This window comes from Leptopilina boulardi, unplaced genomic scaffold (genome assembly GCF_019393585.1).
Source record: "Leptopilina boulardi isolate dan_hultmark-lab unplaced genomic scaffold, ZJU_Lbou_2.1 LbouV2_210, whole genome shotgun sequence".
NCBI classification, from domain to species: domain Eukaryota; kingdom Metazoa; phylum Arthropoda; class Insecta; order Hymenoptera; family Figitidae; genus Leptopilina; species Leptopilina boulardi.
Window position 1 is genome coordinate 546730 of NW_026137764.1, and position 25352 is coordinate 572081.

The 25352-nt window shown below is 27.9% G+C and overlaps 1 protein-coding gene across 1 annotated transcript in view; it reads right to left on the reverse strand.

Moving 5' to 3' along the window:
• The window catches only part of LOC127278687 (uncharacterized), a 48143-nt gene extending 30675 nt beyond the window's left edge, over positions 1-17468 (reverse strand). The window contains exon 1 of the mRNA XM_051300502.1: positions 17415-17468. Within this exon, the coding sequence (XP_051156459.1) occupies positions 17415-17422 (8 nt within the window). The 5' untranslated portion in view covers positions 17423-17468. The remainder of the gene's footprint in view (positions 1-17414) is intronic.
• Positions 17469-25352: the final 7884 nt, after the last annotated feature.

Sequence of the window (25352 nt, forward strand, 5' to 3'; positions counted from 1 at the left end):
CATCCAAAAGCATAAAAAACTTACCAAAAAAATTCAATTTTTCTTAGGCAGAAGATTTTATTGCATATTCTTGCACAAAATACACCGAAAAGTGTAGAAAAAAATTGACACCCAGATCCGAGTAGAGGAAGACCCTTTTTATGACCAAAAACGCATCCAAAAGCATAAAAAACTTACCAAAAAAATTCAATTTTTCTTAGGCAGAAGATTTTATTGCATATTCTTGCACAAAATACACCGAAAAGTGTAGAAAAAAATTGACACCCAGATCCGAGTAGAGGAAGACCCTTTTTATGACCAAAAACGCATCCAAAAGCATAAAAAACTTACCAAAAAAATTCAATTTTGCTTAGGCAGAAGATTTTATTGCATATTCTTGCACAAAATACACCGAAAAGTGTAGAAAAAAATTGACACCCAGATCCGAGTCGAGGAAGACCCTCTTTATGACCAAAAACGCATCCAAAAGCATAAAAAACTTACCAAAAAAATTCAATTTTTCTTAGGCAGAAGATTTTATTGCATATTCTTGCACAAAATACACCGAAAAGTGTAGAAAAAAATTGACACCCAGATCCGAGTAGAGGAAGACCCTTTTTATGACCAAAAACGCATCCAAAAGCATAAAAAACTTACTAAAAAAATTCAATTTTTCTTAGGCAGAAGATTTTATTGCATATTCTTGCACAAAATACACCGAAAAGTGTAGAAAAAAATTGACACCCAGATCCGAGTAGAGGAAGACCATTTTTATGACCAAAAACGCATCCAAAAGCATAAAAAACTTACCAAAAAAATTCAATTTTTCTTAGGCAGACAATTTTATTGCATATTCATGCACAAAATACACCGAAAAGTGTAGAAAAAAATTGACACCTACATCGGAGTCGAGAAAGACCCTTTTTATGACCAAAAACGCATCCAAAAGCATAAAAAACTTACTAAAAAAATTCAGTTTTTCTTAGGCAGAAGATTTTATTGCATATTCTTGCACAAAATACACCGAAAAGTGTAGAAAAAAATTGACACCCAGATCCGAGTAGAGGAAGACCCTTTTTATGACCAAAAACGCATCCAAAAGCATAAAAAACTTACCAAAAAAATTCAATTTTTCTTAGGCAGACAGATTTTATTGCATATTTATGCACAGAATACACCGAAAAGTGTAGAAAAAAATTGACACCCAAATCCGAGTAGAGGAAGACCCTTTTTATGACCAAAATCGCATCCAACAGCATAAAAAACTTACCAAAAAAATTCAGTTTTTCTTAGGCAGACAATTTTATTGCATATTCATGCACAGAATACACCGAAAAGTGTAGAAAAAAATTGACATCCAGATCCGTGTAGAGGAAGACCCTTTTTATGACCAAAAACGCATCCAAAAGCAAAAAAAACTTACCAAAAAATTCAGTTTTTCTTAGGCAGAAGATTTTATTTCATATTCTTGCACAAAATACACCGAAAAGTGTAGAAAAAAATTGACACCTACATCGGAGTCGAGAAAGACCCTCGTTATGACCAAAAACGCATCCAAAAGCATAAAAAACTTACTAAAAAAATTCAATTTTGCTTAGGCAGAAGATTTTATTGCATATTCTTGCACAAAATACACCGAAAAGTGTAGAAAAAAATTGACACCTACATCGGAGTCGAGAAAGACCCTCGTTATGACCAAAAACGCATCCAAAAGCATAAAAAACTTACTAAAAAAATTCAATTTTTCTTAGGCAGAAGATTTTATTGCATATTCTTGCACAAAATACACCGAAAAGTGTAGAAAAAAATTGACACCCAGATCCGAGTAGAGGAAGACCATTTTTATGACCAAAAACGCATCCAAAAGCATAAAAAACTTACCAAAAAAATTCAATTTTTCTTAGGCAGACAATTTTATTGCATATTTATGCACAGAATACACCGAAAAGTGTAGAAAAAAATTGACACCCAAATCCGAGTAGAGGAAGACCGTTTTTATGACTAAAATCGCATCCAACAGCATAAAAAACTTACCAAAAAAATTCAGTTTTTCTTAGGCAGACGATTTTATTGCATATTCATGAACAGAATACACCGAAAAGTGTAGAAAAAAATTGACACCCAGATCCGAGTAGAGGAAGACCCTTTTTATGACCAAATACGCATCCAAAAGCATAAAAAACTTACTAAAAAAATTCAATTTTTCTTAGGCAGAAGATTTTATTGCATATTCTTGCACAAAATACACCGAAAAGTGTAGAAAAAAATTGACACCCAGATCCGAGTAGAGGAAGACCCTTTTTATGACCAAAAACGCATCCAAAAGCATAAAAAACTTACTAAAAAAATTCAATTTTGCTTAGGCAGAAGATTTTATTGCATATTCTTGCACAAAATACACCGAAAAGTGTAGAAAAAAATTGACACCTACATCGGAGTCGAGAAAGACCCTCGTTATGACCAAAAACGCATCCAAAAGCATAAAAAACTTACTAAAAAAATTCAATTTTTCTTAGGCAAAAGATTTTATTGCATATTCTTGCACAAAATACACCGAAAAGTGTAGAAAAAAATTGACACCCAGATCCGAGTAGAGGAAGACCCTTTTTATGACCGAAAACGCATCCAAAAGCATAAAAAACTTACTAAAAAAATTCAATTTTTCTTAGGCAGAAGATTTTATTGCATATTTATGCACAGAATACACCGAAAAGTGTAGAAAAAAATTGACACCCAGATCCGAGTAGAGGAAGACCCTTTTTATGACCAAAAACGCATCCAAAAGCATAAAAAACTTACTAAAAAAATTCAATTTTGCTTAGGCAGAAGATTTTATTGCATATTCTTGCACAAAATACACCGAAAAGTGTAGAAAAAAATTGACACCTACATCGGAGTCGAGAAAGACCATCGTTATGACCAAAAACGCATCCAAAAGCATAAAAAACTTACTAAAAAAATTCAATTTTTCTTAGGCAGAAGATTTTATTGCATATTCTTGCACAAAATACACCGAAAAGTGTAGAAAAAAATTGAAACCCAGATCCGAGTAGAGGAAGACCCTTTTTATGACCAAAAACGCATCCAAAAGCATAAAAAACTTACTAAAAAAATTCAATTTTTCTTAGGCAGAAGATTTTATTGCATATTCTTGCACAAAATACACCGAAAAGTGTAGAAAAAAATTGACACCCAGATCCGAGTAGAGGAAGACCCTTTTTATGACCAAAAACGCATCCAAAAGCATAAAAAACTTACTAAAAAAATTCAATTTTTCTTAGGCAGAAGATTTTATTGCATATTCTTGCACAAAATACACCGAAAAGTGTAGAAAAAAATTGACACCCAGATCCGAGTAGAGGAAGACCATTTTTATGACCAAAAACGCATCCAACAGCATAAAAAACTTACCAAAAAAATTCAATTTTTCTTAGGCAGACGATTTTATTGCATATTCTTGCACAAAATACACCGAAAAGTGTAGAAAAAAATTGACACCCAGATCCTAGTAGAGGAAGACCATTTTTATGACCAAAAACGCATCCAAAAGCATAAAAAACTTACCAAAAAAATTCAATTTTTCTTAGGCAGACAATTTTATTGCATATTTATGCACACAATACACCGAAAAGTGTAGAAAAAAATTGACACCCAAATCCGAGTAGAGGAAGACCGTTTTTATGACTAAAATCGCATCCAACAGCATAAAAAACTTACCAAAAAAATTCAATTTTTCTTAGGCAGATAATTTTATTGCATATTTATGCACAGAATACACCGAAAAGTGTAGAAAAAAATTGACACCCAAATCCGAGTAGAGGAAGACCGTTTTTATGACTAAAATCGCATCCAACAGCATAAAAAACTTACAAAAAAAATTCAGTTTTTCTTAGGCAGACGATTTTATTTCATATTCTTGCACAAAATACACCGAAAAGTGTAGAAAAAAATTGACACCTACATCGGAGTCGAGAAAGACCCTCGTTATGACCAAAAACGCATCCAAAAGCATAAAAAACTTACTAAATAAATTCAATTTTGCTTAGGCAGAATATTTTATTGCATATTCTTGCACAAAATACACCGAAAAGTGTAGAAAAAAATTGACACCTACATCGGAGTCGAGAAAGACCCTCGTTATGACCAAAAACGCATCCAAAAGCATAAAAAACTTACTAAATAAATTCAATTTTGCTTAGGCAGAATATTTTATTGCATATTCTTGCACAAAATACACCGAAAAGTGTAGAAAAAAATTGACACCTACATCGGAGTCGAGAAAGACCCTCGTTATGACCAAAAACGCATCCAAAAGCATAAAAAACTTACTAAAAAAATTCAATTTTTCTTAGGCAGAAGATTTTATTGCATATTCTTGCACAAAATACACCGAAAAGTGTAGAAAAAAATTGACACCCAGATCCGAGTAGAGGAAGACCCTTTTTATGACCAAAAACGCATCCAAAAGCATAAAAAACTTACTAAAAAAATTCAATTTTTCTTAGGCAGAAGATTTTATTGCATATTCTTGCACAAAATACACCGAAAAGTGTAGAAAAAAATTGACACCCAGATCCGAGTAGAGGAAGACCCTTTTTATGACCAAAAACGCATCCAAAAGCATAAAAAACTTACTAAAAAAATTCAATTTTTCTTAGGCAGAAGATTTTATTGCATATTCTTGCACAAAATACACCGAAAAGTGTAGAAAAAAATTGACACCCAGATCCGAGTAGAGGAAGACCCTTTTTATGACCAAAAACGCATCCAAAAGCATAAAAAACTTACTAAAAAAATTCAATTTTGCTTAGGCAGAAGATTTTATTGCATATTCTTGCACAAAATACACCGAAAAGTGTAGAAAAAAATTGACACCCAGATCCGAGTAGAGGAAGACCCTTTTTATGACCAAAAACGCATCCAAAAGCAAAAAAAACTTACCAAAAAATTCAGTTTTTTTTAGGCAGAAGATTTTATTTCATATTCTTGCACAAAATACACCGAAAAGTGTAGAAAAAAATTGACACCTACATCGGAGTCGAGAAAGACCCTCGTTATGACCAAAAACGCATCCAAAAGCATAAAAAACTTACTAAAAAAATTCAATTTTTCTTAGGCAGAAGATTTTATTGCATATTCTTGCACAAAATACACCGAAAAGTGTAGAAAAAAATTGACACCCAGATCCGAGTAGAGGAAGACTATTTTTATGACCAAAAACGCATCCAACAGCATAAAAAACTTACCAAAAAAATTCAATTTTTCTTAGGCAGACGATTTTATTGCATATTCGTGCACAAAATACACCGAAAAGTGTAGAAAAAAATTGACACCCAGATCCGAGTAGAGGAAGACCATTTTTATGACCAAAAACGCATCCAACAGCATAAAAAACTTACCAAAAAAATTCAATTTTTCTTAGGCAGACGATTTTATTGCATATTCGTGCACAAAATACACCGAAAAGTGTAGAAAAAAATTGACACCCAAATCCGAGTAGAAGAAGACCATTTTTATGACCAAAAATGCATCCAAAAGCAGAAAAATCTTCCCAAAAAATTCAATTTTTCTTCGGCAGACGATTTTATTGCAGACGATAACAGCATAAAAAACTTACCATAAAAATTCAGTTTTTCTTAGGCAGAAGATTTTATTTCATATTCTTGCACAAAATACACCGAAAAGTGTAGAAAAAAATTGACACCTACATCGGAGTCGAGAAAGACCCTCGTTATGACCAAAAACGCATCCAAAAGCAAAAAAAACTTACCAAAAAATTCAGTTTTTCTTAGGCAGAAGATTTTATTTCATATTCTTGCACAAAATACACCGAAAAGTGTAGAAAAAAATTGACACCTACATCGGAGTCGAGAAAGACCCTCGTTATGACCAAAAACGCATCCAAAAGCATAAAAAACTTACTAAAAAAATTCAATTTTTCTTAGGCAGAAGATTTTATTGCATATTCTTGCACAAAATACACCGAAAAGTGTAGAAAAAAATTGACACCCTGATTCGAGTAGAGGAAGACCCTTTTTATGACCAAAAATGCATCCAAAAGCATAAAAATCTTCCCAAAAAATTCAATTTTTCTTCGGCAGACGATTTTATTGCAGACGATAACAGCATAAAAAACTTCCCAAAAAAATTCAATTTTTTTTAGGCAGACGATTTTAGTGCATATTCATGCACAGAATACACCGAAAAGTGTAGAAAATAATTGACATCCAGATCCGAGTAGAGGAAGACCCTTTTTATGACCAAAAACGCATCCAAAAGCAAAAAAAACTTACCAAAAAATTCAGTTTTTCTTAGGCAGAAGATTTTATTTCATATTCTTGCACAAAATACACCGAAAAGTGTAGAAAAAAATTGACACCCAGATCCTAGTAGAGGAAGACCATTTTTATGACCAAAAACGCATCCAAAAGCATAAAAAACTTACCAAAAAAATTCAATTTTTCTTAGGCAGACAATTTTCTTGCATATTTATGCACAGAATACACCGAAAAGTGTAGAAAAAAATTGACACCCAAATCCGAGTAGAGGAAGACCGTTTTTATGACTAAAATCGCATCCAACAGCATAAAAAACTTACCAAAAAAATTCAGTTTTTCTTAGGCAGACGATTTTATTGCATATTCATGCACAGAATACACCGAAAAGTGTAGAAAAAAATTGACATCCAGATCCGAGTAGAGGAAGACCCTTTTTATGACCAAAAACGCATCCAAAAGCAAAAAAAACTTACCAAAAAATTCAGTTTTTCTTAGGCAGAAGATTTTATTTTATATTCTTGCACAAAATACACCGAAAAGTGTAGAAAAAAATTGACACCTACATCGGAGTCGAGAAAGACCCTCGTTATGACCAAAAACGCATCCAAAAGCATAAAAAACTTACTAAAAAAATTCAATTTTTCTTAGGCAGAAGATTTTATTGCATATTCTTGCACAAAATACACCGAAAAGTGTAGAAAAAAATTGACACCCTGATCCGAGTAGAGGAAGACCCTTTTTATGACCAAAAATGCATCCAAAAGCATAAAAAACTTACCAAAAAAATTTAATTTTTCTTAGGCAGACAATTTTATTGCATATTTATGCACAGAATACACCGAAAAGAGTAGAAAAACATTGACACCCAAATTCGAGTAGAGGAAGACCATTTTTATGACCAAAAATGCATCCAAAAGCATAAAAATCTTCCCAAAAAATTCAATTTTTCTTCGGCAGACGATTTTATTGCAGACGATAACAGCATAAAAAACTTCCCAAAAAAATTCAATTTTTTTTAGGCAGACGATTTTAGTGCATATTCATGCACAGAATACACCGAAAAGTGTAGAAAATAATTGACATCCAGATCCGAGTAGAGGAAGACCCTTTTTATGACCAAAAACGCATCCAAAAGCAAAAAAAACTTACCAAAAAATTCAGTTTTTCTTAGGCAGAAGATTTTATTTCATATTCTTGCACAAAATACACCGAAAAGTGTAGAAAAAAATTGACACCCAGATCCTAGTAGAGGAAGACCATTTTTATGACCAAAAACGCATCCAAAAGCATAAAAAACTTACCAAAAAAATTCAATTTTTCTTAGGCAGACAATTTTATTGCATATTTATGCACAGAATACACCGAAAAGTGTAGAAAAAAATTGACACCCAAATCCGAGTAGAGGAAGACCGTTTTTATGACTAAAATCGCATCCAACAGCATAAAAAACTTACCAAAAAAATTCAGTTTTTCTTAGGCAGACGATTTTATTGCATATTCATGCACAGAATACACCGAAAAGTGTAGAAAAAAATTGACATCCAGATCCGAGTAGAGGAAGACCCTTTTTATGACCAAAAACGCATCCAAAAGCAAAAAAAACTTACCAAAAAATTCAGTTTTTCTTAGGCAGAAGATTTTATTTCATATTCTTGCACAAAATACACCGAAAAGTGTAGAAAAAAATTGACACCTACATCGGAGTCGAGAAAGACCCTCGTTATGACCAAAAACGCATCCAAAAGCATAAAAAACTTACTAAAAAAATTCAATTTTTCTTAGGCAGAAGATTTTATTGCATATTCTTGCACAAAATACACCGAAAAGTGTAGAAAAAAATTGACACCCTGATCCGAGTAGAGGAAGACCCTTTTTATGACCAAAAATGCATCCAAAAGCATAAAAAACTTACCAAAAAAATTTAATTTTTCTTAGGCAGACAATTTTATTGCATATTTATGCACAGAATACACCGAAAAGAGTAGAAAAACATTGACACCCAAATTCGAGTAGAGGAAGACCATTTTTATGACCAAAAATGCATCCAAAAGCATAAAAATCTTCCCAAAAAATTCAATTTTTCTTCGGCAGACGATTTTATTGCAGACGATAACAGCATAAAAAACTTCCCAAAAAAATTCAATTTTTTTTAGGCAGACGATTTTAGTGCATATTCATGCACAGAATACACCGAAAAGTGTAGAAAATAATTGACATCCAGATCCGAGTAGAGGAAGACCCTTTTTATGACCAAAAACGCATCCAAAAGCAAAAAAAACTTACCAAAAAATTCAGTTTTTCTTAGGCAGAAGATTTTATTTCATATTCTTGCACAAAATACACCGAAAAGTGTAGAAAAAAATTGACACCCAGATCCGTGTAGAGGAAGACCCTTTTTATAAACAAAATCGCATCCAACAGCATAAAAAACTTACCAAAAAAATTTAATTTTTCTTAGGCAGAAGATTTTATTGCATATTCTTGCACAGAATACACCGAAAAGTGTAGAAAAAAATTGACACCCTGATCCGAGTAGAGGAAGACCCTTTTTATGACCAAAAATGCATCCAAAAGCATAAAAAACTTACCAAAAAAATTTAATTTTTCTTTGGCAGAAGATTTTATTGCATATTCTTGCACAAAATACACCGAAAAGTGTAGAAAAAAATTGACACCCAGATCCGTGTAGAGGAAGACCCTTTTTATAAACAAAATCGCATCCAACAGCATAAAAAACTTACCAAAAAAATTTAATTTTTCTTAGGCAGAAGATTTTATTGCATATTCTTGCATAAAATTCACCGAAAAGTGTAGAAAAAAATTGACACCCTGATCCGAGTAGAGGAAGACCCTTTTTATGTAAGGACGTAAGGAATACAATTATTTCATATATAAACTTCAATTTAAAAAATCTCAAATTTTTATAGCCAAAATGTGAATTTTTGATTTTTTAACATTCATTAATTCTTTAAATTTACCTCAATTGAATACTTTATATAAATTGATCGATTCGGCTTGACGTAAAGAATACGATTTTATTATATATAACCTTAAATTTTTCTATTTAAAAATTTTTTCGATTAAATAAAAATTTTTGGAAAAAAGACCATAAAATTTTTTTTTGGAGTATTTTTCAAAATCCTTTGGTCAGATTTGAGATATTAATATGATAAATGAGCCTACTAAATTTTATCTAAATCCATTAAAACCTGTTAAAGTTATCTTCTAAACAAAAAAGAGATCCACACACACACACATACATCCGGACAATTGATTAGGATCTCATATCACATGTTTCTATAAAGAAAAAAATTTGTTTCCGCCACTTTGAAAAGTTTTATAAACGAAAGGACTACAAAGCTTCCTCCACGAGGAAGCAAAATGGAATAAAATTGATTGTTCTTATTCTCATGCAATTCTCTCTAAATTTGAATCAGCTAAAATCCGCTGATTGGCAGCGAATAGTCGCTGATTGAAAAAGCTATAAGTATGCAGCTGCGAATTAGCGACTAACAACTATTTCAATCAGCGGAATACTCCATTTTAAAAATAATTTTATCTTCACAGTTTTCCTAAAAGTATCAAATTGAGACCAAAAATTGCATCAAATCTTTGTAACGTTTTGATGCACATAAGTTATATCAAAAAGAGATCGTTTTGTGTATCATTTTTAGAAATGATACACGAAACGGTCTCATTTTTTGATGCAAAAAATTTAATCAATTTATATCAATCATGGCCGAATTGAATCGACTCAAAATTAAAGGAATTTTTTTCAGATATTTTGGTAATAGTACAATTGCAGAGACCATTTCACTATTTAATTTCAATATTAAAATAACAGAAAATCAAAGACAATGTGCAATTCGATAATTAAAAAGTGACAGCTTATAAACATAACCTAAAATGCATGAGAAAAAATTTGTCGATAAAATCAATATAGCCGAGCTTTTTAGAAGGTAGATGGCAGCACTCATCTATTTTCTTTCTTTAAATTTTTTTTGAATCGTTTTTATAAAAAGCAAAACTGCCATCTACCTTCTAAAAAGCTCGGCTATATTGATTTTATCGACAAATTTTTTCTCATGCATTTTAGGTTATGTTTATAAGCTGTCACTTTTTAATTATCGAATTGCACATTGTCTTTGATTTTCTGTTATTTTCATGTTCAAATTAAATAGTGAAATGGTCTCCGCAATTGTACTATTACCAAAATATCTGAAAAAAATTCGTTTAATTTTGAGTCGATTCAATTCGGCCATGATTGATATAAATTGATTAAATTTTTTGCATCAAAAAATGAGACCATCAAAACGTTGCAATAGAAAAAGATACAACCAAGTTTACTGTGTTCCGACGAAAATGACCGACGTTCGCCGATTCGTGTTTCGCTATTTTATTAGCTGTAACCGCTGATTTGCAGTGAAAACTTTATTCGCTGATTCAAACAGTGAAATTTTCGCTAATTCAAATTTAGAGAGTTTAGGTTCAATTCGTAGGTTTTTTTTAAGGTTATATGTGATGTTTTAAGGTAAAAAAATAATAGCGACATGTTGTTTAACTTTATTTGACTTTGTAAGGGATTTTTTCATTTTCCAGGAAAACATTCTATCTAAAAAAATGGAATAAAATTGATGGTTCCTATTTTCTTTCAACTTAGGTTCAATTGGTAGGTTTTTTAAAATTAATATGTGATGTTTTAAGGTGAAAAAATAATGGTGAAATGCTGTAAAACTTTATTTGACTTTGTATAAGGGATTTTTTCATTTTCTAGGAAAACATTCTACATAAAAAAAATTGAATAAAATTGATTGTTCTTTTTCTCATGCAATTTAAGTTCAATTGGTAGGTTTTTTTAAAGGTTATATGTGATGTTTTAAGGTAAAAAAATAATGGCGACATGCTGATGAACTTTTATTGACTTTGTAAGGGATTTTTTCATTTTCCAGGAAAACATTCTATCTAGAAGAATAGAATAAAACTGACTGTTCTTATTCTCTTGCAATTTAGGTTCAATTAGTAGGTTTTTTTGAAGGTACTATGTGTTGTTTAAAGGTAAAAAAATAATGATGAAAATGCTGTTTAACTTTATTTGACTTTGTAAGCGATTTTTTCATTTTCCAGGAAAACATTCTATCTAAAAAATGGAATAAAATTGATTGTTCTTATTCTCTTGCAATTTAGGTTCAATTGGTATGTTTTTTTGAAGGTAATTTGTGATGTTTTAAGGTAAAAAAGTAATGGAGACATGCTGATTAACTTTTATTGACTTTGTAAGGGATTTTTTCATTTTCCAGGAAAACATTCTATCTAGAAGAATAGAATAAAACTGACTGTTCTTATTCTCTTGCAATTTAGGTTCAATTAGTAGGTTTTTTTGAAGGTACTATGTGTTGTTTAAAGGTAAAAAAATAATGATGAAAATGCTGTTTAACTTTATTTGACTTTGTAAGCGATTTTTTCATTTTCCAGGAAAACATTCTATCTAAAAAATGGAATAAAATTGATTGTTCTTATTCTCTTGCAATTTAGGTTCAATTGGTATGTTTTTTTGAAGGTAATTTGTGATGTTTTAAGGTAAAAAAGTAATGGAGACATGCTGTTTAATTTTTTGTGACTTTGTAAGGGATTTTTTCATTTTCCAGGAAACCATTCTATCTAATAAAATGGAATAAAATTGATTGTTCTTATTCTAATGCTGTTTAGATTTAATTAGTAGGTTGTTTTGAAGGTATTATGCGTTGTTTGAAGGTAAAAAAATAATAGGGATATGCTGTTTAATTTAATTTTACTTTTTAATGTAGTTTTTCAAAAAAACGAAATATTTGATTGAAATAAATAAATTAATAGTTGCAAGTACTTATTGTTTGGATCCAAATTAAAAAACATTTGAACTACATAAATATTTTTAAGTAGTTTGTATTATTTTAATCAAATAAAATTTTTTTAAATGTAAGTTTTCTCATTTTGCAATTTATTTTACTTTATTTCATTACATATGAATACAACATTTAATTATTATGTAAACAATTTTTAAATAAATTATTATAGATATTAATTTTTTAAAATTAAAAATTTAGTTATTATTTAATGAATTTTTACAGAAATTATAATAGTTATTTAAAATTGTTTTAAAAGAAAGCTTTTTTAATGCTGCCATCTGTGAGCGCTTTTCATCACAAATTAAATTTTTTTAAAAATTCATCTTAGTTTTTTTTATCAAGAGAGATAGATTTTAAAATTTTTTTTATCAAAACCGATGCTCATTTTTTTTTGTGACATAACGAAATAAAACTTGAAAAGTTATTAAACAGTAAGTAATTTGTTATCATCAATTATTCTTTAGTTATTAATATTTATTATGATATTTTATAAATTTTTATATTTTTGTAGTGGATGAAAATAATGTTAATAGGCGTATTAGAAAAATCACCGTTTCTCAACAAAATAAATTCGTTAAATTTCTTGAAAGTCATCTTAGCCTTCTACAGAAAAATTTCAGAGATGAAAATTCGAAACATTACAATTTGAGATTGTGGAGTTGTATTTCCAACTGGCTCAATTTGTTAAGTCCTGAAAGTGCGAGAAGCATGCAAAAGTGGAAACAGGTGAAATTATTTATTCTACATTTTAAATTAAGTGATGCATTCTAAAGAGATTAAAAAAAGTTTTCGTTAGGCCTCGCGTCTAGTTTTCAATTATAAACAAATTTACAATTTTTAGTTTTTGAAAAAAAATTTAATTTTTTCAGTAGAAAAATGAATTTAAAATTAAATTAATTTTAGAAAAAAATACTGCTGATTTTTTTTATCACGTACCAATTTATTTTGTTCAATTACATATTAGATAAAATAGAAAAAAAATTAATTATTATTTTTATTTAATTACTTACTTAATTACTTTTTTTTACTGAATTATTACAATTTTTTTGCACATAGCAAAAGAAATTTATTCTGAAGTCAATTTAAAAATTGATTTTATAATTAATTTTATTAATCAAATAAAACTGGAATATTTATTACTTTTAAGGGGGAAAAATTTAACTGAAAAAAAATTTTTTTGTTTAGAGTTATACCGGAATTTGTATTGTTTAATGAGAAGCGACACAAGATGGCAGCTGTTGGGGAGCATTTTTTTTGAGAATTTGAAATTAAATTAATTTTAGAAAAAAATACTTCTGATTTTTTTTATCACGTACCAATTTATTTTATTCAATTACATATTAGATAAAATAGAAAATAAAATTAATTATTAATTTAATTTAATTAATCAAATAAAACTAGAATATTTATTACATTTAGTGAAAAAATTTGACGAAAAAAACATTTTTTGTTAAGGATAATAATAAAATTTGTGTTGTTTAATGATAAGCGCCACAAGATGGCAGCTGTTGACGAGCATTTTTTTGAGTACAGTCGAATCTCCCATAAGTTAATTCTGGTGGGGGGTTAACTTAAGGCGCTCTCACACCTTTTTGACTGCCTGCAGGTTACCATGGCAACGCATGAGAGTGAGTGCGACAGAAAATTTAAAAATTTGAATATTCAAATTTTCTGTCTCACTCACACCCGTGCGTTGCCATGGTAACCTGTAGGCAGGCAGGCAGCCAAAAAAGGTGTGAGTGCGCCATTATGAGAGAATTGCCGCGTAAGGAGAAATAGTTGCGCAGTGACCTATTGCGCATGGCGGTCAATTTCAAAATATATGTTTGAAGTCTTGTGAAGTAAATGAGTTATTAGAAATGTTTGAATATTTAATTTAATATAAGTTTAGTTGACTGTGAAAAACATTGTCGGTACATACTTGTATTATTCTTTTAACTACTTTTATTAATTTTATAAATCATGGACAGAATTTTATTCATGATAAAATATTATTTGAGTTAATTGGAAATATTATTAAGGAATTAATATTCGTAAATGATGCAGCTACATCAGTGAAACAATTATTTAATAATTAAATTAAATTAAAAAAATCAAAATTCAATTAAATTAAAAGAAAATTCTTTTAAACATGAATCGAATGTTTTTATTCTAGGTAGTGGAACAAGATGTTAATTACACGTTTTAGAAGAACATTGTTAAACATCGTAGACATACATAAAACATAAAACTTTAATTTTTATCAAGTTATCTTATTGTTTTTAATTTTATAAAAACCTTGATTTTTTATTTTGAGGTTCTAGAATTAGATCACAGTTATTGTTGTGATCGGGATTATCACAATGCTCCTTCTGTAATTCTTTTAAAGAAATATCCTCCCATTTAAGAAAAAATTTTTAAATTAGTATTTTTTTTAATTAAATTTTTTTCAATTAAAAAATCTTTTTTGACAGTTTGTCAAATTCAACATATTTGTGTACATTTAAAATAGTCTATGCGCATGTGTAATGACTAAAGTTTTTTTTAGGTAGAGGGGGTACGTGATAGGGGAAAATTAACTTATGGGAGATTCGACTGTAGTATAAATTAATATCATTTAAAAAAAATACTGATGACTTTTTTTAAGACTTATCAATTTATTTATTTAAATTGAATATTGGCTAAAATAGAAAGCAAAATTAAATAATTAATTAACTAATTATTACTTTTTCTGATAATAATAAACATAATTTCTTGAAAAAAAAATTTTATAAAGGAAAAAAAAATTTGTTGTTTAACGAAACACGTCACCAGATAACAGCTGTTGACGGACAATTTAAAAAAAATTTATTGTCTAATTTTTTTTTAAACAATTTTTAATAGTTTTAAGAAAAATGACTTATAATTTATTATTTTTACTTTTTAGTAGTTAAGTTTTTTCCATTACATTTAAATATTAACAATTTGAATACAATAACTGTAAAATAAAAAAAGTAAACAAACAAGTTAACCCTACTTAACCTGACAAATGTTGTTATTTTTTTTCTACTTACCTCAGAACAAGTTTCTTTTCACTTCCAAAATTTTCTTTCACCCTAGTAGAAATTTGTCGTGGATGCACTAGATTGACTCAAGTTACTTGACAGTTTTTCTCGCGGACGCTGATTCTAGCTGAACTGATAAATAACTGTGAAGTTACTGATCAGTGCTTTTTGAAAGAAATTCAAGTTGAACTTGATAATTCCACGACTCAAAGCTATCCAGTTTTTTTAATGGCACTGTCCAGTGCTGCTCGAAATTAAATTCATATCCTTGTCATGGCGGTGGCGCTTCAATAAGTCTAGTAACTGGACAGCTATGCTAGGATTTTGTGTATTGACATTTCGCTTGCTTGATTTAAAAAAATTACAACTTGTTTATAAAAATTAATAATAATAATATTAATATTCCTTTCTCAAAAAAAGACAGTGCATACAAAACACATGAAAATGTATCGAAATATCTCGGTGGTCGAAAAAATTGAATTTAAGAAAAAATGAACTTTGCTTTCCAGAGCATCTAAATCAATATTCATTTTATGAAAATCACTGTAAATTATTGTTCCACATATATATTTTTTGCATAACTTATCTTATTGCAATAAATATACACTTGCAAAATATTATTTGTTGTAAATGTTTGCCAGCTGTCATGAATCAGAAACGAACATAACCTATATTTAGTTGAAATCACTTGATTGGCCCAAGACAAAATAGCGCGCGCTTTTTTAAAATAATAAAATTTATTAAATTATAATAAAATAATTGCAATAAATTAAATTATTATGAAAATAATATTACCTTGAATAAAAAGTGTTTTTAGTTTTTAAAAAAAAATGATTAAACAATTATTATTATTTTCAGACAAATTTTACAAATATAGTAGAATATTATTTTTCTGTTTGAGTATATTATAATAATATAATAATAATAATAATAATAATAATAATAATAATAATAATAATAATAATAATAATAATAATAATATTATATTATATCAATAATTATTAATTTATTAAAATAATTTTATTTATAAAATTTTACATATAATTTTTGAGGATAATAAATAAAAAAAATTAGTAATTAGTTTTTTATAATTGTCTAATGTTTAAATTAAATTATAAGTAAATCATTTAAAATCAAATAAACATCTAAAATGTTTATTTGCCTAGAAAATAATAAAAATAATATGCACAAATTCATAATATTATTAGGTACAGTGAAATACGTCAAGCATTTATTCTAATATCACTGATCAGAACGGCCGAGTTGCGTAAAGCGTGCGTTTCTTTCGTTCCCGCCCAGCGGACCCGTGTTCGCTCCCCGGTAGCCCCAAGATTTTTTCGTTGAAACTGCGAGAAGTGTTTTAAGGTTTATGTTATGACATTCATATTAATATAAAAATTATAATTGTTTCAGTGTTGTTAACAGTTCAGGTCAAGATGTTGCTTCAATCGTTTTACTTATGTAAATTTTTTTTTTAAATCCAGTTTAATTGTGAATGAAAAATTACATTTTTATAACGAATTACTATATTTAGTGCAATATATTTTCTTATAATAATTTTTGTTGATAATTGGAATATTTTTTTTAATTACATAAAATAAACGTGTTTACTACATTAAATCTTATTATTAAATGAATTTCGAAATATTTAAAAGAATTAATTTGACTAGTTTTTCAAAAGTCCTATTGATAAATAATTATCAAGTTGGGCTGGATAATAACTTGATGAAAAAAGCGTGACATGACATTCGAGTTTTTAGCTAGCTGGTCAGTCAAGTAACTAGACAGACTCCAGCGCGACTAGGCAGTTCCTTTAAAATAGCTAGGACAAATTTCTACTAGGGCACTTTTTTTAATACACTTTTTTAACCACTTATTTATTTTTGATAATTTTTGAAAATTAAAAACTTTCTGTTTTTAATTCACATTTTTTTAAAACCTGTTGATTTCTAGGGAATTTCTTCTGTAGACGACCAATCAAATTCTTTCATAAAACGGAAGTATGCTTTTTGTTAATTCTTTCTGTTTACATTGAGAAGTTGCAAAAATTTCCAAAATGGCTGGCAAACAATACCCACCCACTAAGAATTTTTTCAAAAAACCTATTTCTTTCATCTCGAAATCTACAAGAAAGTTTTCAAAATAAATTGAGAGTCCCCCCACAAATTTAATTTAAATCGGTTTGGCTAAATATTGAACGCGTATTACTAATCACCCTACTAATACACAGATAACATTTTGAAAATAATTACCTGTTCATTGTTTCGCTCTTGGAATAACAGTGTTTAGAGGTAGTAAAATTGTTTAAAAATACTTCAACTTCTGAGACTAATTAACACTCTGTCGAGACATAAAAAATTTAATTTTTCCCATTAGTAAATGTTAGACACATATCAGTTGATGTACTAAGAATTTTATAAGCTTTTAACAGTCAATTTTAGTTTTAACTATACTTAAATAATATTTTTATAACTGAAAAAAATATATATAAGAAATTTCTATAAATAGAATAGAAATTAGAAATTTTAGTAAATCTGTTACAAATTCATCAGAAAAATTAAAATATACATATTCAAAAATACAGGGCCGAATTTATAAATGCATGCAAAATAAGTAGCTGCTTAAGGCCCCGTTTTGACAAGGGCTCCCAAATTTTTGTAAGGCTTAATTTTTTTTCGAATTTTTAATTGCAATGATGTCACGCACTCATTTCAATCATTTATTTCAAAATAAATAAACAAAAACATCAATTTTTTCAATATAATTAAAATTGTTTGCATTTTTCTATACAGACTTCTGGTTCTCGATTAATCGCAATGCAATTTGTATTATTCTTCTTTTTATAATCTCATTTCTCCTTATCATAATTCAGCAAAGAGAACATTAACCCTATAATGCCATCTACATTGGTAAAGAATAACTATTTCAAAGCTTACGCACCAAGATAGCTCAGCCCTGCCATGACTATGTTGAACAGCTGGTTTCAGAAAATCAACATGGCGCATCAGTATTAACATGAAAATAGTTTATTTTAATTATAATTCCATCGATTATAAATTAATAATAATAAATTAGTGTTATTCAAATGCTTACACTTTATTTTTCGTTTTGGTTATATAGTGAAAAATATCTTTGTCAAAGACAATGAAGCGGGTAAGAGGCCCATTCTGTATTTCGTTTATAATCTGAAAAGACTGATTTTTTATATAAAAAAAGATCTTACTTTTAATATATTTTTTGGACTTTAATATGACACAATTGCAAATTACTCAATTCTTTTCGCTAATATTCATTGTGTTTTTTACATAATTTGTAATAGAATTTGTTAATAATAAATAATAATTTTTTCGGAATTTTTCACATAGGCAGAATTTTAATTTTTCTCGCTCCTAGGTAATCTTGTAAAAATACAAGTTTACTGCTGTTAAAAACAGTATTATTAATTTAAATATATATTGAATTAAAGGTACACAAAATACATTTGTTTTAAAAAGTGTTTTATTATACGTTGTAATAAAATTTTCGTCAGTTTTTGATATGAAGTTGTCTAATTTTTTATTCTAAATTTCAAAAGAGCTAAGTGCTTAGGGCCCCCGTAAGTGTAAATTTTAAATAACAAAATGACCGCGAAAGATCTTTGAATAATTCAAACAAAAATTACATTTACATTTATCAACACTGAAAGATTATTTTTTGTATCGAAATATAATATAGTACATTATACAAAAATAAAGTAAAATTTAAAAACTAGTATGTAATTTTTAAATTTTATGAAAAAAAGTAAAACTAGGCTTAAAATCTGCATTTGAGTGGAATGTATTATATATGGGCAAAATCACGTGAGATTTCCGTTGACCCTTTAAATTCGGCCAAATATATTTTTTCTTGTTCTGTAGTGAAAAAAAAGATATACGTATTTATTTATTTTTTTGAAAAATTTTCGAGTTATGAATTTTTAAAATTTCAGTTTCTTCAATGTAGACCTGTTTTCAATGGCTGATAACTCGAAAAAAATGGATTTTTTCAATTTTTGATAAGAAAATAAAAGTTTCAGTTTTTCTTTTACTTTACAATTGGCGATTGAAACAGCTACACTAGCGCCACAGTTGAACTAACTTAAGCGTGGCTCGCTCTGTAGCACTCCATGTGTTTTAAATTATTTTTTTATTTAACGCTTAAAAATTATTTTACAAACGCAATAAAAATATCAGAATAATTAAATAATTTGAAATAAACTGTCAAAACAGAGACTGCTTTAGAGCGAGTCACGCTTACGTTAGTTCAACTGTGGCGCTAGTGTAGCTGTTTGAATCGCCAATAATGTTAACAAAAAATTTTTTTTTTCATTTTTTATTAAAAAAATATCAATTTTTTCTAAACAAATTAAGTATTTTTTAATTTGGATATGATATTTTTTTAATTTTTTTTAAACATACCTGGAAATACTAAGAAGATTTTGCAAAAAAATTTATAGTGGGCGGATAAGTTTTATAGGTTTAAATAAACATTTAAACACCGCGCGCAGCATTTTTTGCATTTTTGAAAATTAAAAAAACTTGTAAAATTGTTAAAAATTACTTATTTTTCATAATGAAATATGATTTTAGGTTCAAAAAAAAAAATGAAAAAAATATTTTTTAACAATTTTACAATTCATCACATGTTTTAATAATGAATGTTCTTTTCTTACATATTTTACTAATGAATGTGTTTTTCTTACTGGTTACTAATAATTAATTTTTTTTACATGTTATAATGATTAATGTTTTTTCTTACATGTTTTATTAATGAATGTCTTTTTCTTACTGGTTACTAATAATACATTTTTTTGTGTTTTACTAATCAATGTTTTTCTGCGTTTAAGGTTACTAATAATAATTTTTATATTTCAGGTTTTAATAATAAATCGTAATAAATATGTTTTTCTTTCAGGTCTCCCACAGTACAAAAATATTTTGGCAATATTGAAAATCTTTCAACTATTTCTGTAATATATTTTGTTCTGAGGTGTGGATAGGCCTAATGCACATATTGACCTTAATTACATATTGAAAAAAATTAATTTCAATTTGTAATTGAATAAACTGTGCAATGGGGAAGCACGTTAAGGAGCGCGTCTAATGTTCCACCTCATGGGTGATGTGGAAGAGGACATAATTATTTTTTGAAATTTGAAAAACTAATATCAGATTTGTAATCAGCGACACCAAAAATCCCCGAGTAACGTGCTTCTACTCTACATATAAAGATCTCTATTATCCGTAAATTGATTTTTTTGTGAAAAAAAATAATGTATGATTATTTTATATATCGTATATTATATAAATTTAGTAAAATGTTTTACGACAGTTATATAATATTATAGGTATGAAACATAAAATAATATTCAAGTAATAACGCTAATTCAAAGATATGGGAAAGTAATGAATTTAGAAAATACATAGGTTTCATTTCATATTTCTTTTAACCGAAGAACGATTACAGCGTACTTTAATTAATTTTTCTTTCTTTTATATATTACATCATAAAAATGAGTTTGTCTGGATTCTACTGAATCCGGAAATGGAACGTGCCAAATCGACCTTACCGTTTACGGATAATCGTGAGAAAATTCAAGTTTTACGAGAGTCGATAAAAGCATACTTTTCACCTGGTATACTTTAAGAAAAATTAAAGGACAATTAATTTCATTAAACAAGAATTCATTATAAAAAAGAAGAAACAATATATCAAGCGCATTGGAAAAATTGTAAAAAAATATATTACATAACAATTAAAGGAAATCTTTATATTAATAGTTTTATAATAATTTTTTTATTTTGACCAGAATTATATGGTCGCATAAGAGGACACTGGTCACGACCTCATCAGTTTTACTAATGAAGTTAATTCCATGAGTCGAGATTCCCTTAGAATTATAAGATGGTGATATTTTATTTGGCCTAATGGCTTTTTTAACAATTATAAAAATTTATAAAATTTTTTTGATGGTTCCGTTATAGGGTTTTTGGAGTCGCTAAATTCAAATTTGAGGTCAGATTTAAAAAATTAAAAATGGCGGGCCCAGTATGGCGAAAAATTTTAAAATTGATTCGATTTGTTCAAAAACCCCCGTGTACCGATTGTTGAACGAATCGAGTCAATTTAATAATTTTCCGCCGTATTGGGCCCGCCATTTTGAATTTTTTAAATCTGACATCAAATTTGGATTCAGCGACCCCAAAAATCCCCGTGTACCACATTTTGAACGAATCGAATAAACATGGAGAATAGACTACAGGAGGCCAATCTCCCATGCATGTGCTTGACTAAAATGGGGCTGGGAGTTGTTGCAAGTTCAGCGGTAGTACTCTGTACGTTCCGACAGGTGGCGAAAGAAACGCATAGATTTAAAATTGAGATTTTTGAAACTAATTGAAACTTTTAAGTGTTTTGTAATCAAAATTTTAGATGATTTCACTAAAAATTTATTAGAAAATGCGGACAAAATACAATAATTTGAAAATCATTTTTAATTAAAAAATGGTTTCAGATAGTTGAAATTTGAAAGAATATTATTAAAAATAGTTAAAAATAATTGAATTTCCTTAGAGTTATAATTGAAATTATTAAATTTCAAAAAAAAAATTTTCGATGGAAAATTTTAAAAATAAATAAATTTTAGATGCTTTTAAATTCAAATTATTGAAAATTCTATTAATTTTGAATTCAAATTTTTGAGAATAATGAAATTTTATTTGAATTTAAATTTGGAAAATAATTGAATTTCAGTTCATTTTGAATTGAAAATTTTGGGAAATAATTGAATTTTAATTGAAATTGTGGATAATAATTTAATTTAAGTTCATTTTTGATTGAAAATTTGGATAATTAATTTTGAATAGAAATTTTAGAAAATAATTGAATTTTAATTCATTTTAAATTGAAAACTTGGTAAATAATTAAATTTTACATTGAAAATTTTGGATAATTATTGGATTTTTAATTGATTTTGATTTAAAGTTTCAAACTTTTCGCTAAGTACCTTTAGAAAAAAGGAAATTATTTTTTTTTAAAAACTTAGTATTTTCTCTCAAATTTCCAAGTTTTGAAAAAGTATGGGGAAAATATAGGAGTATAAGAGGAAAAACTTTTTAAATTTTTCCAAATTTTTTTTTTCTAAAATTTTAAACTTTTGGCAAAAACCTTTTTAAAAAAAGGAATTTATTTTTTTTAAAAAAGTTTTTTCATCAAATTTCTCAAGTTTCAAAGTTTTAAAAAAGTATGGGAAAAGTATGGGGAAGTATGGGAGGAGTATGGATGCGGAAATCATTTAATTTTTTCAATAATTAACTTTTTTTCGTCGAATTTTTGAAAATTTCAAATTTTTGGCAAAGTTCTTTTAAAAAAGAAAAAATTTTTTTTTAAACTTAGTTTTTTTCGTCAAATTTATCAAATTTAAAAGTTTTGAAAAAGTATTGGGAAAGTATGGGAGGAGTATAGGATGCGTAAATTATCATTTTTTTTTAAAAATTCGCTTTTTTGTCAAATTTTTAAAAATTTCAAACTTTTTGGCAAAGTCCTTTTAAAAAAAGAATTTTTTTTAAACTTAGTTTTTTCCGTAAAATTTCTCAAATTTCAAAGTTTTTAAAAAGTATGGGGAAAGTATTTTCTTTTTTTTAAAGGACTTTGCCAAAAGTTTAAAATTTTTAAAAATTCGACAAGAAAAGCGAATTTTTGAAGAAAAATGATAATTTCCGCATCTCATACTTTCCCCATACTTTTTCAAAACTTTTAAATTTGAGAAATTTGACGAAAAACACTAAGTTTAAAAAAAAATTTTCTTCTTTTTTAAAAGGACTTTGCCAAAAATTAGAATTTTCAAAAATTCGACGAAAAAAGTTAATTTTTAAAAAAATTAAATAATTTTCGCATCCATACTCCTCCCATACTTCCCCATACTTTCCCCACACTTTTTTAAAACTTTGAAACTTGAGAAATTTGATGAAAAAACTAATTTAAAAAAAAAATAAATTCCTATTTTTTAACGGGTTTTTGCCAAAAGTTTAAAATTTTAGAAAAAAAAAAATTGGAGAAATTTAAATAGTTTTGCCTTCCATACTCCTATATTTTCCCCATACTTTTTTTTAACTGTTCGTTTTTTTGTATCTATTTTTCACGAATAATGAATAGTCGTCGCAAGTTTGAAAATAAAAATAGCACTCTTGAAGGCTCGATTGGAAGAGTGTCGAATAATTGAGAATATGTCCTTTTTGTAAAATATCAGGGCTGACCGAGCTGATCTGATATAGAAAGTATGCGGTAGGGACTGGTCGTGTTAAACGAGCCATAAGGGGACAGAAAAGAAGATTATCCCTTAAAATATGGGATTGAACTCCTTGTCCGATCAGCATCGTCCAACTTGAGGAAACCTATCGTAAAACTACGTGATGTGTATATTAACAATACACTGTTGTGTGAAATACAGTCCCTAGGTTTCTGGCGATAAGAAATATATCGAACTACATATATATAAATATATAAAGGTACACAAGAAAACCAGAAGGGCTACTCAGTTACTAACAATATGTTATGTGGTTTTCCGACAGACACTTCAACCTTCACCTTCACCAATTTTATTTCTCATTTCCTTTCCTCCATACAAGTTTTTACTTTTTCTTCTTTTTAGTTCTTCCTATTTTTCTTTTTCTTTATACCTTCTTGAAATACAAATTTCTCAATACAAATGTTTCCCATGAAATCCATTTGCTATAGCGAAAAATATATTTATACATTTATATTTATTATTTGATTTTAATATTTAAAATTATAATCAATAAAGTTTTAAAATAAAAAACAACCCTCATACATTTGAAAAATCAAAATTATCTCTAAATCTGTATTAGTTAAAAATAACTAATTATCAGATAAATTCAATTTTACTCTCTAAACTTAAATTAGACACTTTTGACCAATTGTAGTGCGCCGATTCGTTATTAAACGAATTAATAACAGTTTGAAATAATTTTTAGTCGAAAATATTGATAGCACAAAAATATTAATTAATTTATCAAAATTTACCAATTTTTAATTTTAATGAAGGTTAATGTTTTCTTTAAAAAAATGACTTTTTAAAATGTAATTGAATTTTCGGTGAAAAACAATTGAATTTCATTAAAGGTGGAAAACGATTATACGATTTATATAATTGACCCCTAATGCACAAAATAAGAAAATATTAATTAAAATGATACAATAATTATAAAAAAAAAAAAAATAATAATAATAATAATAATAATAATTCTTATTATTATTATTATTACTATTATTATTATTATTATTATTATTATTATTATTATTATTATTATTATTATTAGTAATTTTTTTGAAAAATCTGAATGTTGTCTGTGGATTCTCAGTTTTCTCTATGCGACTGAAGGAAGTTCACAAAGGTTAAATCAAAAGGACCTTTACAATCGGTACAACAAAGTCGCAAGATAATCACAAAGGGAAATTGTAACGTTGAATCATTTGGACAGTACCTTCGAAGTTTATTTAATTGATTCACTAACGAAGCACTTCCTATATACTCAAAGAGAAATTATTGTCTTCCTCAGCATTGTGCTTTTTCATTCATCAGATTATCAAATAAAATAAAAATCTATTTAACATTAGATAACTAACTGAACAATAAAATTTATGATTTTTATCGAAATTACAAAAATAATATTTTTTGTTCCAAACTTTAAAAATTCTATTTAATATGTGTAGATGAATTGTAAGACAAAAAATTTTAGGTAAAATTATTTATACAAAGTAGAAACAATGCACCATTCGTGCAGAAATTAAAATGTGGGACTGATAGGGTACTGACTAGATTTCCTTATTTTTGATATGATTAGTGTTCAAAGAAACTAACCAGTGTCCTAAAAGGCTGTTTCAATATTTCCGACAGATACCCTACACTCAAAAAAAAGTTCCTGTTAAATCAATCCATAACCATAAAAAAATTCCACAAAAAATTCAATTTTTCTTAGATAGACGAATTCATTGCAAATTCTACAACAAAATACATCTTAAATTGTAGAAATTGGATTAGAGGAAGGCACCTTTTACAACCTAAAAGGCTAATTTTTTTCTACACTTTTCGGTGTATTTTGTGCAAGAAATTGCAATAAAATAGTCTGCCTAAGAAAAATGGAATTTTCTTG